Source organism: Triticum aestivum, chromosome 1A (genome assembly GCF_018294505.1).
Source record: "Triticum aestivum cultivar Chinese Spring chromosome 1A, IWGSC CS RefSeq v2.1, whole genome shotgun sequence".
Taxonomy (NCBI): Eukaryota; Viridiplantae; Streptophyta; class Magnoliopsida; order Poales; family Poaceae; genus Triticum; species Triticum aestivum.
The window spans coordinates 241,704,696-241,718,871 of record NC_057794.1 but is presented as its reverse complement, the minus strand read 5'-3'; the positions used below and the strand labels follow the sequence as shown (position 1 = coordinate 241,718,871).

The 14,176-nt window shown below is 48.2% G+C and overlaps 1 protein-coding gene across 1 annotated transcript in view; it reads right to left on the bottom strand.

Moving 5' to 3' along the window:
- LOC123044273 (ABC transporter G family member 25) overlaps positions 1-13,232 on the bottom strand; it is a 36,325-nt gene extending 23,093 nt beyond the window's left edge. Inside the window, exons 1-2 of the mRNA XM_044466976.1 lie at positions 12,930-13,232; positions 12,724-12,800 (exon numbers count right to left, since the gene is read on the bottom strand). Coding sequence (XP_044322911.1) covers positions 12,724-12,800; positions 12,930-13,165 — 313 coding nt within the window. The 5' untranslated portion in view covers positions 13,166-13,232. The remainder of the gene's footprint in view (positions 1-12,723; positions 12,801-12,929) is intronic.
- Between the last annotated feature and the right edge of the window lie 944 nt (positions 13,233-14,176).

Here is a 14,176-nt window from a genome sequence, read left to right as displayed (position 1 = left end):
GCTATTATAGTTGGATCTTATGATGTTTCTCCCCCTCTACTCTCTTGTAATGGATTGAGTTTTTCCCTTTGAAGTTATCTTATCGGATTGAGTCTTTAAGGATTTAAGAACACTTGATGTATGTCTTGCATGTGCTTATCTGTGGTGACAATGGGATATCACGTGATCCACTTGATGTATGTTTTGGTGATCAACTTGCGAGTTCCGTGACCTCATGAACTTATGCATAGGGGTTGGCACACGTTTTCGTATTGACTCTCTGGTAGAAACTTTGGGGCACTCTTTGAAGTTCTTTGTGTTGGTTGAATAGATGAATATGAGATTGTGTGATGCATATAGTATAATCATACCCACGGATACTTGAGGTGACATTGGAGTATCTAGGTGACATTAGGGTTTTGGTTGATTTGTGTCTTAAGGTTTTATTCTAGTACGAACTCTATGATAGATCGAATGGAAAGAATAGTTTTGTGTTATTTTACTACGAACTCTTGAATAGATCGGTCACAAAGAATAACTTTGAGCTGGTTTCGTACCCTACAATAATCTCTTCGTTTGTTCTCCACTATTAGTGACTTTGGAGTGACTCTTTGTTGCATGTTGAGGGATAGTTATATGATCCAATTATGTTATTATTGTTGAGAGAACTTGCACTAGTGAAAGTATGAACCCTAGACCTTGTTTCAACGCATTGCAATACCGTTTTCGCTCACTTTTATCATTAGTTACCTTGCTATTTTTATATTTTCAGATTACAAAAACCTATATCTACCATCCATATTGCACTTGTATCACCATCTCTTCGTCGAACTAGTACACTTATACAATTTACCATTGTATTGGTGTGTTGGGGACACAAGAGACTCTTTGTTATTTGGTTGCAGGGTTGTTTGAGAGAGATCATCTTCATCCTACGCCTCCCACGGATTGATAAACCTTAGGTCATCCACTTGAGGGAAACTTGCTACTGTCCTACAAACCTCTGCACTTGGAGGCCCAACAACGTCTATAAGAAGAAGGTTGTGTAGTAGACATCAGGAAGTCGTCTATTTAAGGAGATTAGATCTTAGATGCCATTCCACACCATGCAGAAATCCTTAGAACTCGCCATAGGAAATTGTCCAAACATGGCTGGCGCTCCTAGCTCTTCCTCACGCCCCCTCGGCCCTCAAAAAGGCGACTGGGAAAACTGCTCAGTATCCCGCGCCCATCTGAATAAACTTCAGACGCAGGGATATCTTCCTCCCGTGGATCTAGTCTATGTTTGGGCTGGATTAACTTCCATCAATGGCGAAGCCCTGGCGGAGAATCCCCCCAATCCTTCTAAAAAGGAGCGGGTGTGCTTCGTTTCCTTCCTTTTGAGAGTCATAGGATTTCCTATCCATCCTGTCCTCAGAGGTCTCCTGGAGTATTACGGCCTCCAACTGCACAATCTGACGCTGGACTCCATCCTGCACATCGCGGGCTTCGTTGCTCTTTGCGAGCTATTCCTAGGCTGTGAGGCTCATTTCGAGCTATGGCAAAAAAAATCTGCCTCGTCCCCCGCTCCCAAAAGGGATCTATATTTGAGGTGGGCGGCGCCGAAGTATGGCGCATAGCCGGGACAGGATACCTGTGCAGCACTCCGAAGAAGGCATCCGAAGAGTGGCCCTCGAAATGGTTTTATATCAAAGACGTCGTTCTTCCGGACCCAATCCGGCGCGGTCTTCCTGAATTCTCCAGCGCTCCTTTAAAGAAGCGCGTCAGTCGGCGTCCCCGAAGCCTAGAGGAAGGAGACAGTGCGGAGGTCGAGAGGCTGGCAAGCAAGATCAGAGTACTTGCCAACTCCGGTCTGTCTATAATCGAGGTAATGGCGATTTCAATGACGTGATGCGTTCAGCCGCTCCAATCTAGAGGTTTCCCTATGTGGAATTACAACGGGGAGGACAATGCGTCTTGTTGTCTACGCAAGGGTCCAGACAATTTTGCCACCCTGGCCACCATCCTAGCTGACATTTACAAAGGGGAGAAAGGAAGACTTCACTCGCTTGAAATGTCGGGAAGGTTTTTCCATGTATAACCCCATCGACTGGGTGAGTTTTTTAATTATTGGCCTTACTCAACCTTTTTCCAGAGTTATGCTAGTCGAATTTAATCTGGCTACTTTTAGTAGGAATGGAGAAAAGGTCGTCGAGGGGGTCTACAGCCCCGCTCTGCAGCCAAAGGACCATGTTCGAGACCTGGATCCCAGATATGAAGAAGATCCGGATATATTCATAGAACTTAAGCAGGGGGTCTTCTATCAGGCGAGCTACGACGGCACGGAAGTGGCCATTATAGCCGATTACCCCGGTCTTCTCCCCTCTTCCCAAGTAAGTACCCAAGAAAGGTCTCCTCCAAAAGAGTTTTCCCATCGCGCCTCACCCACCGCACTGTCTCATGCTCCGAAGGGGCGGCGCTCGTCTCGCCGAGCTGTATCAAAGGCGCCCTCTAAGAAGGCGACGCCCGAGCAGGGCGAGTCTTTGAAAAGAAGGGCAAGCGGTGGTACTACCGAGCCCCCGCCTTCACCAAAGAGGTATAGTTTTTAACATGAACTCGGTGGATAGACCGAATTGTGACATTTTCCGCCAGGCCATCTTTCAGGAAGAGCATACGCCAGACTATATCCGGGGACCTCGCCGGCCATGCATCGACCAATCCGGCCCCGGACCCTGTCATAAGGACTAGGGTTGATACGGAAAAAATGACGGATTGTCACCTCCAAGAGGATTCAGATAATGTATCCGTCACCAATTCCGAAGTGGAGAGCGCGATGAATCATCGGCGACGGAAAGAGGCCATGCGCGACCCAAGTTTCACTGAAGAGGCGTTCAATGCCTCAGCTCTGCGGACATATATCCGGGCTGCTCGGGATGGACTTGCCGGAGCCACTCACCAGCTTTCAAAGGATATGCGGGTAAGAACTTTGTGTAGATTCAATAATCATGTGTCAGTAGCCCCCGAGACTTGAAGAAGTTGGCCCAACTGATTTAAGGGTCGTTATATCATCAGGTACTCACGGAGAAAAATAACATGCTATCCAAGGAGCTTGAAGAATGTCGGACCAAGCTAACTGTTGTCACCGCCGAACTGGAAAATTTGAAGAAATCCAAGAAGGCACCAGATGGTAAGCACAACAGTGTCCAGAAAATACGATTCTGCGCCAACAATGATTGTTAAATATGCATTGGTTTGTTTACAACTGCAGGATCGGTCGATCAATTGAAGGAGATGTTGAAGGCTGCTCAGGCGGACAAACAACACACCGAAGGGCAAGAAGCCGCTGGTCAACGTGTATTAACACGGATCATTAATGTAAGGAACAAGCTACATGATGCCACCATCAAGCAAGCCGAAGAGCTAAAGGACGTACGAACCCAACTGTCGGATGCCTTGAAGGAGAACAGAAAGCTGAAAGGCGGCATATTCAGTATGTCCCTTAACCTAACTTTGATGCAGTTCTCTGATGGAAAGGTCTTACGAGATTTGTTCCTGTAGGTCTGTTAACTGGGCGGCCCGACGAAGAAGTGTCCGGATTTCAAGGCGACTTGCTGCAAGAGCTGTCCAAAGTGCACGAGCGAGCTCGGAAAGCAATGAGGAACATGGCTAAGGCTTTATGGCCCTCCGATTCTCCTCCAGGAATGATGGAGGAGCTCGCGAATTTATTCAAGGGAGCTAATCTTCGCTTTGAACTATGGAAGGCTTAAGCATGTCGAGAAGGTGCACGAGAAGCCTGGGCCATGGTGAAAATGTGGTATACCGGACTTGATCCGAATCATATGGCCCGGGTCGGACCTCGAGGACCAGACGGACAAGAAATTCTGGTTAGCTTGGTGTACGACCAAGTAAAGACAGCCGCCAAACTTTCACAACAAGACTGCAAACTAGATAGCCTGATAGATGGTATAGATAAAGAGTAGGCGTTTGATTCCATGCAACAATGTACTTTATCACCAAACTTATCTCCGTCCGAACTAGAAAAGATTGTCATGGCAAACCTTCCGCTTCTACCTCCGAAACCCAAGGGTTGGAGTGTTTCCGAATACTATATCTATGGGAAACACCAAGTATGTTCGAAAATCAGGCAATCCGATCACAGTGCTTGAACAGACAAACTGTATTCGGGGAGTTATGTTATATTACTTTTAAATGTAAGAAACATCTTCCAAAGAGAATAGTTCCATTAAGGGTTCCTCTCCCTGGGTCAGCATGTACTATTTACGCATGCCTAAGCCGTGATGCGAAAGTATCACAGGAGTTTTTGTATTTTGAGAGTTTATATTGCAACGAAGGCAGTTCGTTGTTTGTTCGCCGACCAATTATTCCCTTAAGAACACTAGCTTTCGGCTTCACCCATATGAGGTATATGTCCGGATGACCCGGTTGTAACAATCGCAGAGGTGCTCCCTTTATGCCCTAGCCGAACAAGCGGGAACGTAGGGCATAAGCACAGGAGCCACGCAACCCAGCTTGGCAAAAACTTAAGTCATAGAGGTGCATATAATGGCGAAGACAGGACGTATATGAGAAAACAACACACACGCATATATATATGGTGAGCTTTATGCTAAAAATAATAATAAGCTTCTATTGAGTGAAGCCCCCAGGTATGGTGGGGTGTGTACATTTAAGGATGTATACCCCTCAGGTGTGTGGCTTACCCAAACACATGCTAGAAATCGTAAAAACATAACAAAAAAGAATAAAGAAAAAATTGAAAAGGAGAAGAAAGGGACGCACAAAGGTGTATGTCCGGACTTAGGCGTAGAATCTTCGGAGCCGAGCACCGTTCCATGGGTTCGGCTCTAAGCGATTATCCGATGCATTGCGAAGGCGATAGGCTCCCCCAATGAGAACTTCATCTATAATGAAGGGACCCTCCCATTTGTGCTTTAGCGAGAGACATGGCCGTGCCTCCTGGAAATGAAAAAAACGCGTTTTCTGTTGTTTTTTCGCGAGAGGCACGGTTTTGCTTCCCGGAGAGGCAGGGTTATGCTTTCGCGAGAGTCACGGCCGTGCCTCTCGGAAACGAAAAAAAATTGTTATATGTTTTTCCCTTTCGCGAGAATCACGGTTTTGCTTCCGCGAGAGGCACGGTTGTGCTTTCGCGAGAGTCACGGCCGTGTGTTCTCAGAAATGGAAAAAAGGTGTTTTTTCTTCTTCTACGAGAGTCACGGTTTTGCTTCCGCGAGAGGCACGGTTGTGATTTCGTGAGAGGCACGTGTGTGCATCTTTCGGAAAGGGAAAACCCGTGCTCCCGGTTCGTTTTTTCGTCTGTTTTTTTGTGAAAAAAGGTTCGTCGGAACCTATCAACATGAGATCTAGTTTTGAAGATCTTGACGCGGTGAATCCAATGGTGAAAATAGTTCAAGATTTGGACGCACGGTTTGAGAGATAAAACGTTTTGAATAAACAGATCTACGAAAAAGGGAAACTTCTAGGTTGCGACAAGTGGCGCGGTGCATGTGCACCACTTGTCGCAACTAGGGGAATTGGAGTGATCTTTGCAACGAGTACTCCTCAGCTAGTGATTTTGTGATTTCAGAGCAATAGGTCGACAACTCGGTAAAGGAAGCCAAATGGGCCGGTCCTGGCGTGCTGGTCGATAGCCCACGTGCCTGGCCCGTGGAGGATCTGGCCTGAAACATTTATACTCGGGCTGTGCTGGCACGTGGCCTGCCTAGGGCCGTGCCAGGGCCAGGGAGCGTGGCACGAGTGTCGGCCCGACAAAGCCTGTGTCTTAGGCGTGTCTGGTTGGGTCGTGTCATGCCAGCCCATTTAGGACAAGTCGGACCGTGTCGTGCCGACCCATCTAGCGAGTTCTCCTCGGTATCAAGGGACTCGAAATTAAGTCAAGTTTCCAACACTCAATACCATGACCATCCAAATGGATGTATTGGGTGCTAGCGAAATTCATATACATACATGTGTAGTGAGTTGAGTTGGTGTCAATGATTACCCAGAGGTTGGAGAATTAGTTAATGGCCGTTTATACATAATGTTTGATCACTTCCCAACACTCTTGGAAAAATCAATGGTGAAGCCGTCAGGTCTGGACGCCTTCCCCGAAGGAAGATCAAGAAACACCACCAATTTGATCTCGCCATCTCGGCATGACTTGTCCAGAGAAGAGAGGTCAAGTCTAGGAATATTCGGTAGGTCCGAGTTAGAGAACTCGATAGCATTCTCGAGTTCCTAATGGTGGACGAAAAGTGCTTGTGAAGCTCAAGGTGTTTGACAGCCTAGGTGGTGAACTGCCCATTGTCAGTTTGCAACACTGGGATGAAGTTGCAACAACGGGGGCCATTAGTCTTGATGTGGAACAATTTGGACTTTGCATCTCGCACGCACCCACATCACCCACGAAGTTGGTGAATTCAGATGCTTCGAATAGAAGCCACACAAAGGAGCTTATGCTTAACATGTTGTCTGAGGCCGATATCAGCAATGGTTAGAGCTTAGTGGTTTTGGGGTTGAGCATAACAAGCATTGAAGGAAGAGCCGCCCTCGGTCTGTGAAGTAGAAAATATGACCGATCTCGATCTTCTCAATTGACACAAACTAACACACGTGAATTGACGTCCATGCAACTGCTGTTCAAAGAGCTCCATGATGTTAAGAGCCGCACATAACACATTGACCAGCCTCCGATTGATCTCGTATTGCTCTTATCCTTGGCCTTGTACAAAGGTTGAACATGCACAGGGGAAGCCATGTTGGCAATAGGGAAGGACAGATAGCCTTGAGTTGTTGATAGAGGCAAGTTTATTAGTGTCTCCCTGAGGCCCATACACAACAGTGACACACCAGGAGGCAAGAGAGGCGCGCATACAGATAGTTGTCGCTGTCAAAACCGGCTAATCTCGGGTAGGGGGTCCCGAACTATGCGTCTGAGGATCAAAGGTAATAGGAGACGGGGGACACGATGTTTACCCAGGTTCGGGCCCTCTTAATGGAGGTAATACCCCACTTCCTACTTGATTAACTTTAATGAGTATAGGGGTTACAAGAGTTGATCTACCTCGAGATCATAATGGCTAAACCCTAGATGTCTAGCCTGTATGATTTGTGATTGCCTCTATGGACTAAACCCTCTGGTTTATATAGACACTGGTGGGGGGCTAGTGTTGTACAGAGTCGGTTTACAGAGAAAAGAAACTACACGTCTGGCCGCCAAGCCTGCCATCTACGCAACAGAGAGTCTCATCCGGACACGGGGGAAAGTCTTCTATCTTGTATCTTCTCGGCCCATCAGTCCGGCCCAAATCACATAGCCCGGACGCCCAAGGATCGCCTTATCCAGGACTCCCTCAATAGTCGCCGAGACCATGTTCATGGCCAGAGAGGTGGTCTGGTTGTTGAAGAGATCAGAGTTGAAGGCCACTATAGTACCACATCTAGTCTCGTCCAATAGCGGGAAACAAAAGGTATCGGCGAACAGAAGGCCAAGAAGCTCAAGAATGAGGGCGCGACCAACAATAGAGAGCTTCATCTCTTGAAGATAGACAATTGAATTACAATTTTGTAGAACAAGATCATGGACAATTAGGCGACACTAAAGGTTGTTGAGTCCCTGTATGTTCCAATTGAAAATGAATAGTGGCCTTCACTCATTTGGAACTAGAAGAGCTCAGTCAAAATATAATGGGCAATGGACATGGAGGTGGTCTAACTCACGAAATTGAAGAAAAGGAAAATTGACAGTAGGGCATAAATTGCAAGATACAGATATATGAGCCCTAGGGGTAACGATAGGGGCCCTCCACAGGTTCTTACAAGTGGAAACCATGGGGTGGTGATTTACACAAAGGGCGGAGTGCTGGAGGACCCGGCATCACTTGGCGGCGGTGCCTTGGTGCACAACTGGCAGCCCGTGGCTAACCTGGTCAGGAGTGCGAGCTTGGCCTTGAATATTTGGCATAAGCCAAGGAGTGCCTTGACGGCAACAATCTCGTTCGTGGTCATTGGCTCCTTGAAGAGATCAAGTACATGTTAGAGCGGGGCCTTTTCCAAGGTAGTGTCGACATCATCGTCAACAATCCCCATTTTCTTACGAAGGACCCCTTTGTCCCTTTCAATGGTGCCTAGCATGAATGTAGATTTGCTGGCAAGGCGATGACTGGTACGGTGAGGTGGTGCTGTGGGATGGTGATGACTGGCACCTCGCAAGGAAGCAGTGGCTGGATCTTGGAGGTGATTGCCACATCAAAAGCCATGGGGTCAGTGAGAACAATGGAAGCAGAGACAACTAGTATTGCATCGATGTCGACAAGAACCAAGATGGTCCCAAAGAGATCGGCGCCCAAGTCCTGAATGGGTCGTTCGAGACGGGGCCCAAGAGGATAGAATCACCCTCCATGCTGGTAGTGGGGGATCTTTTCGGGCCCGCATTAGTTTGAGTCATGTGATTTAGCATGAAAACATCAGTGACCACTAGCTGAACAACCAGATCCTGCACCCCATCTCCTTAAACATGGTCAACATGGACTAGTGACGTACTGCTGACAGAGGCAATATGGGATCAAAGGCTTTGAAAGACACTTGGTCGGTATCCGGACTCAGGGGAGGTAGAGCATGTGTCTGAACTAGCGCAGTGGCAACTACAATCTGAATGACCAATACTGGCAGTACTAGTGGCATGGTGACATTGGTGTGGATCGTCATGGCACCGTTACCCTCGGTTGGCGTGGTGACAAGGTCTCCATTGCATGGAGAGGCAAGGTCACCATTAGGGATTTGCTAGTCGAAGGAGGCGTGTCATCCACGTCTTGGTGGCGATGGTTGTCGGAGGAGAAGCCACTGCATGCCCTGAGCGAGATAGAGGAAGTGTTGTAGCCGTGAATGGCATGATCATGGGATTTTCTAGTCCCGCCTTGGCTCCTAGGATCGCCTGACAAGAGTTCATGGCCACTAGGGCTGGGCCTTTTGTGCGCATGTCGGCTATCCACTGGTCGCCACCCATACTCGAAGGCAAATGACCACCCAAAAGAAAGCTTCCAAGAGTAGTTGTCATCGGGGCCATTTGATGGGATGTCGTTTTGGTTGGAGTCACTGCTTCCTCTAGAGAAGTCGTCGTGGCGCGTCCAGTAGTCCCATAGCTTGCATAGGTGTATAAGGATCAAATAGGACAGAAGGTTGGTCGGTCCCTCAACCACTAGCAGGGAATCATGGATGCCGAGGTCTAGGAAGTCCATGGGAGGCAACGTGGTGCGAGGGCGCTCCTCTAGAGCGAGAGAGCCGTTGCGGGCATTCATCTCCGGGCCAGCCAACCAAACCCAAAGGCCACCGTATCTAGTTGACGATCGTGCTTGGGCACCCCTTTGAGGTAGATGCGGGCACGAAAAGGCAATGACATGAGCTCGACCCTGACAAGGCAAGAGTACGGATGAAAGGTGAGGGAGGCATAGTTGCCCTACAACGCGTGGGGCATGTAAATGTTGTTGTTGTGGACGACCGGGTCATTGAACATTACGAAGAAGTCTCTCCATGCAAGAGCATGGTGATGAAGAAGGTTCCCAGAGTGAGGTCAAAACTTTTTACCACTTCCGCAACCACCTGACTCACACGGAGGTGGCCGGTTGCCAATGGTGATTAGCATGATGTCATAGTCCTTGTGGTACCGCTCAGCCGACATCATGCCCAAGGTGAAGGCCGTGATCCCAGTGAAAAAATCCGGGTGGTTGCATGCGTTGTCGGGGACTAGATCCAACTCCATGTAGGTGAAAGGTGAAGGTACTGGTCCAAGAATGGATGGCATGGTTGAAACGATGGTGTGGGAGGGATGGGGTGGTCATATGTTTGCTTAGTGGAAGGGTGAGGTAGGAGGCGACCGGTTGCCAGAGTGGGACTAGGTGGTCCGGAGAGGCGTGTGGAGGCGGGCATGCATGTGGAGTTGGGATGATCCAAGGGAAAGACCAGGCGATGGACATGTTGGTATGTTGGAGCACCGTTGATCTTTGTGGTCGGGCTGCCCATAGAGGAGTTTGGTGGGAGTCCTTGATGCAGTGGAGCGAGGTTAGGCAGTTGAAGCATCTTCATGCAATGCCAACTAGGCAAACTGGTGAGTTGACGCACTATTAAATGAGGAAAGATAGGAAGGCGGTAACATATTATGTTACCATCACATAGTGCTTTCCAAGGCACAATGAGTATACACACTAATAAATGCAACCATCTATGATACTACCTCTAAGTTATTTTGCACTATGAAGATGGTAATATAGACAGGTGTCATATGCATGACACTACTCTAAGTTACTCTCCGCTATGACTAGCCTAAGAGGGCGATGAATGACATGGGGAGGGGGCATGGATCTGGGCGATTCATGAATGCTCTGACGACCCTGTTGATTGCGGCTATTCATGGTACGCTACTCGTCCAGAAGGCATGTGCTTTACTCCCTTTGCCATCGAGCTTTTTTCCTTTGGGTAGACTAGTTACTGGAGGGTCCTGGGTCGTTGCCTGCATGCGGGTCACCCCCTTAAATCATTCTCAAAGAGGAGGCCAGGGTGGGACGAGCAAGACCAACATGAAGGAGTAAATGGCCTTTCCTCCGTCGGTTGTTGCGGCGGGCGGCGTAGATAGCAAGGCATCCTTGAGGGTTGCCCTGGTGGCGGTGACATGGATGGTGAGGAGAGCGGGCTGCAGGATAGATCAAGCCCATGTGGATGAGGTCTCGACAAGTGGGCGGCGGCAGCCGGAGTAGTCCATTGTCGATGAGGCTGGATGGTTGGGGCTCGATGGAGGTGGGTGAGCGGGGTTGTCCACCAAAAGTCATTTTTTGGCAACCCGATGAGTAATTTCTACCTTCAGAAGTGACGAACATTATATAGAGTGCAGGGCAGCCATGAGGTGTATTAGTGCGCTAGGCGAATACAAAAATGTGTTATACAAGTCATTAAAATTCTGAAATTAATTTATGGCATAGAGATAACTATGTCATAAAATCTTAGATTTAAATTCTGTTCACAACCAAACCATGAATATATTGTAGCAAATTCAAATCTGGGCGGCTCGTTATCTAGGTGGACGAGTTGTCCTTTTTTTTTCTTATTGAGCTGCGTGCCGTTGCTATTCGCAAACAAATTGTCTTTTTTTCTTAGATTGTGTTTTCAATTCGGACCTGAAAATTTGTGACGTCATACATATATGATGAATGACGAAAAAGCAAATATTTTCAAAATAATATAAAATGTTGAAATAGAGATGTAGGTAGACCCGGCCATGGGCAGCCCGGGCCGGTCGACCTGACACGACCCGACCCAAAAAAGCCTGACCTGACCCGGTCCGACCTTGTCCATGGGACGGGCTCGGGCCTAGATTTCAAGCCCGATGGCCGGGCCAGGCCCGTTAATGAAGAGACCCGGTCTGAGGCCTCACGGGCTTTTAGCTTGATGGGTCGGGCTCGGGCCTGACGACCGGGACAGGCTGGGCTCGGTCCTGGGTTTTTTGCATCGGGCTTTGGTAGGCCCGGCCCGAAGCCCAACCCGACAAATGGCCAGGTATAGATGTAGGACATGTTTGATTTTACCCTAGCCTTGCCCTACCAAAGATTGGTCTGCCAAATTTTTGGTGAAGCTTATGCATGCCCGTGAATTAGGTAACATTGACTAGATAAGTTAACTAGAATGAATAAAGAAGCATTGGCATGCCAAAATATTAGAAGCCATCCAAACATAGACCAAGATTTTAGGAGTAAATAGCGTAAAACTACTATAATTTGGGTTAGGGTTTCAGAAAACCACTAGATTTTTTCCCACCGAGAACTACCAAGTTTGGGGTCGGCTGTTTTGAAAAACTCAACTCGCCGAGTTCTTATCGATTGATCACGATTATGGCAGTTGGGGCCCACACGTAAGTTAACCGTTTGTTTGACCGTTAACTTACATGTGGGTCCCACATGTAAGCTTTCTCTTCCTCTCTCTTTCTTCTTCCTCTCTTCCTGATCTCTCTGTCTCTTCTCTCCTCTCCTCCCGTGATCTCTCTAGAGCTAGCAGCCCTCTCCCCTCCCGAGCTTACATGTGGAAGAAGAAAGAGAGGAGGAAGAGGAAGCTTACATGTGGGGCCCACATGTAAGTTAACGGTCAAACAAACGGTTACCTTAGGTGTGGGCTCCAACTGTCATAATCGTTGGCTGTGTGCATTCTTGATGTTTTTGGACATCTTGTTGTTGCAGAGGCTGAGTGTAATTGATATCTTAGCGATATTAATATATTTCTTTTTATCGAAAAACTGTCATAATTGTGATCAATTGATAAGCACTCAGCAAAAAAAAATTGGAACGACCGACGCCGAACTTGAAAAAATTCCAGTAGTTTTCTGGAATCGTAACCCAAATTGTAGTAAATTTATACTATTTACTCAGATTTTGGCCATGACCAAAAATTGGTAGTGTGGGTGTTGACCACGGGCCAAACAGAGCTTTGCATTAGTATACACGTGAAGGTGCTCCGGTATGCCCCCAGAAATCCCCGAGCTATTGTGTACGGGAAGTTAAGCAAAAGATTTAAATATCATGAAGATACACGTGCTACAGCGAAGTTCTTCGGTTTTAGGTTGAACTGCTAATCACCAATATTTTTGTGCAGAAGCGGACAACTGAAGAATAAAGACCAAACTGGGCCTGACCGTTGACCTAGCTAGAAGGAGACTCGTGCTATCTTACTCTAAGTGGCCGATCGACTTAGCTTGAATGTTGTTTGTACCTTGGGTTTGCTCATTGCACTCCGAGATGAAGCTCGGATCGGAGGTGAGGTCGAACGTCTGGTCGAAATCATTGTTCCTACGAATAAAAATTCCTCGTTTCTCTCAGCTCACGACCAACGGACCAATATGCACACCAAGCAGCGAAATAAACAGCAAGGGGAGGTAAACTTGGGCCGGTTCCGCAGCGCAGGGCGAGAAGACGTACGCGCTGGACATGCAGAAGCCGTACTTGCTCTGCACCTCGTCGGCGAGCTCGCGGCTGACGGTGTTCATCCTGGCCATGAGCGCCGCCGTGGCGGCGGACGAGGCCGACGGCGGCAGAGCGCGGTCGCGCACGACGGGGCCGGGGTTGTCATCGCCCTGCTGGCATCGCCCGCCCGCTGGGAGCAGCGCGAGGACTAGGGGGAGGAGCAGCACGGCGGCGAGGGGCGCTGGCAGCATGGTGTCGAGCTGAGCAGGTAGGTAGGGGGAAAGAAGGAGCTTGACACGGTGGAATCTGTGTATTGTGTAGCCGCCGGGAGGGTATTACGTGGAAGACCGGGCTTTCGCTGGGCGACATGGTCCGAGTCTCGACAAGAACGCGCGCGCGTGTCTGGTGGGAAGTTCCTGTCATTGATTACACGTCGCGGTTGACCCGGCCAGGGCAAAGATAATAAAGAGTGGGTCAGCCACTCTTGTTCTATCTCATTTGTTCATAATGGAACCTGGGAGCGGATTCTGTTCCACGAGAAAAAGGTCGAAGGAATTTAAGTACTACTCACATTAATAAAATGTTCGTGCGTTTCTACGGGCTATAATGCATATAAATGAGTTATTTTCCCTCTCATATATATTAGGCATCGAATTAGCGTTCAACTTGTTTCCCAAAATTCAAACAAATGGGCAGTCGGGGCTCATTCAAATTCAACCCACATGTGAGGGAAAAATGTGCTTGTCCAGACTATCTGACATGTTATCTTCAACACATGGCCTCAACACAAAAACCGACCCACAAGAAGCCTTCTTCTTTAAAACCGGATGACATCCACCTCATCATCATCATGACGCCCTCTCTCCTTCACACCGTACTTCCCCACAAACCATCAAGGATGAGCCCCCTCCCCCCGCTAATCACCCCAATCTCTACCCTACTCCCTTTTCTTTGTGTTTGTGCCGATCCGTCACCACCATTAAAGAGGTCGATTGGTCAAGCATGGGACGCAAATGGTGTGGCGGTAGCGTAACCATTAGAGGAATGGTGAGGGGAGTTTAGTACATAACATAGATAGGAGAGGACAGGAGCAGCATGTACTGGTGAATCAAACAGGAATAAAAATATTTCAATAAAACCAATGCGTGCAAGGTTGGAAGGTGGAGTTGAAATGAACGAAAAAGTATCACCCAAATGCAACTTGCTGTCGGATCACGGGTTCCGGCAAAACCTTTAAGGTTCGAACACTAGGGTGCGCGCGA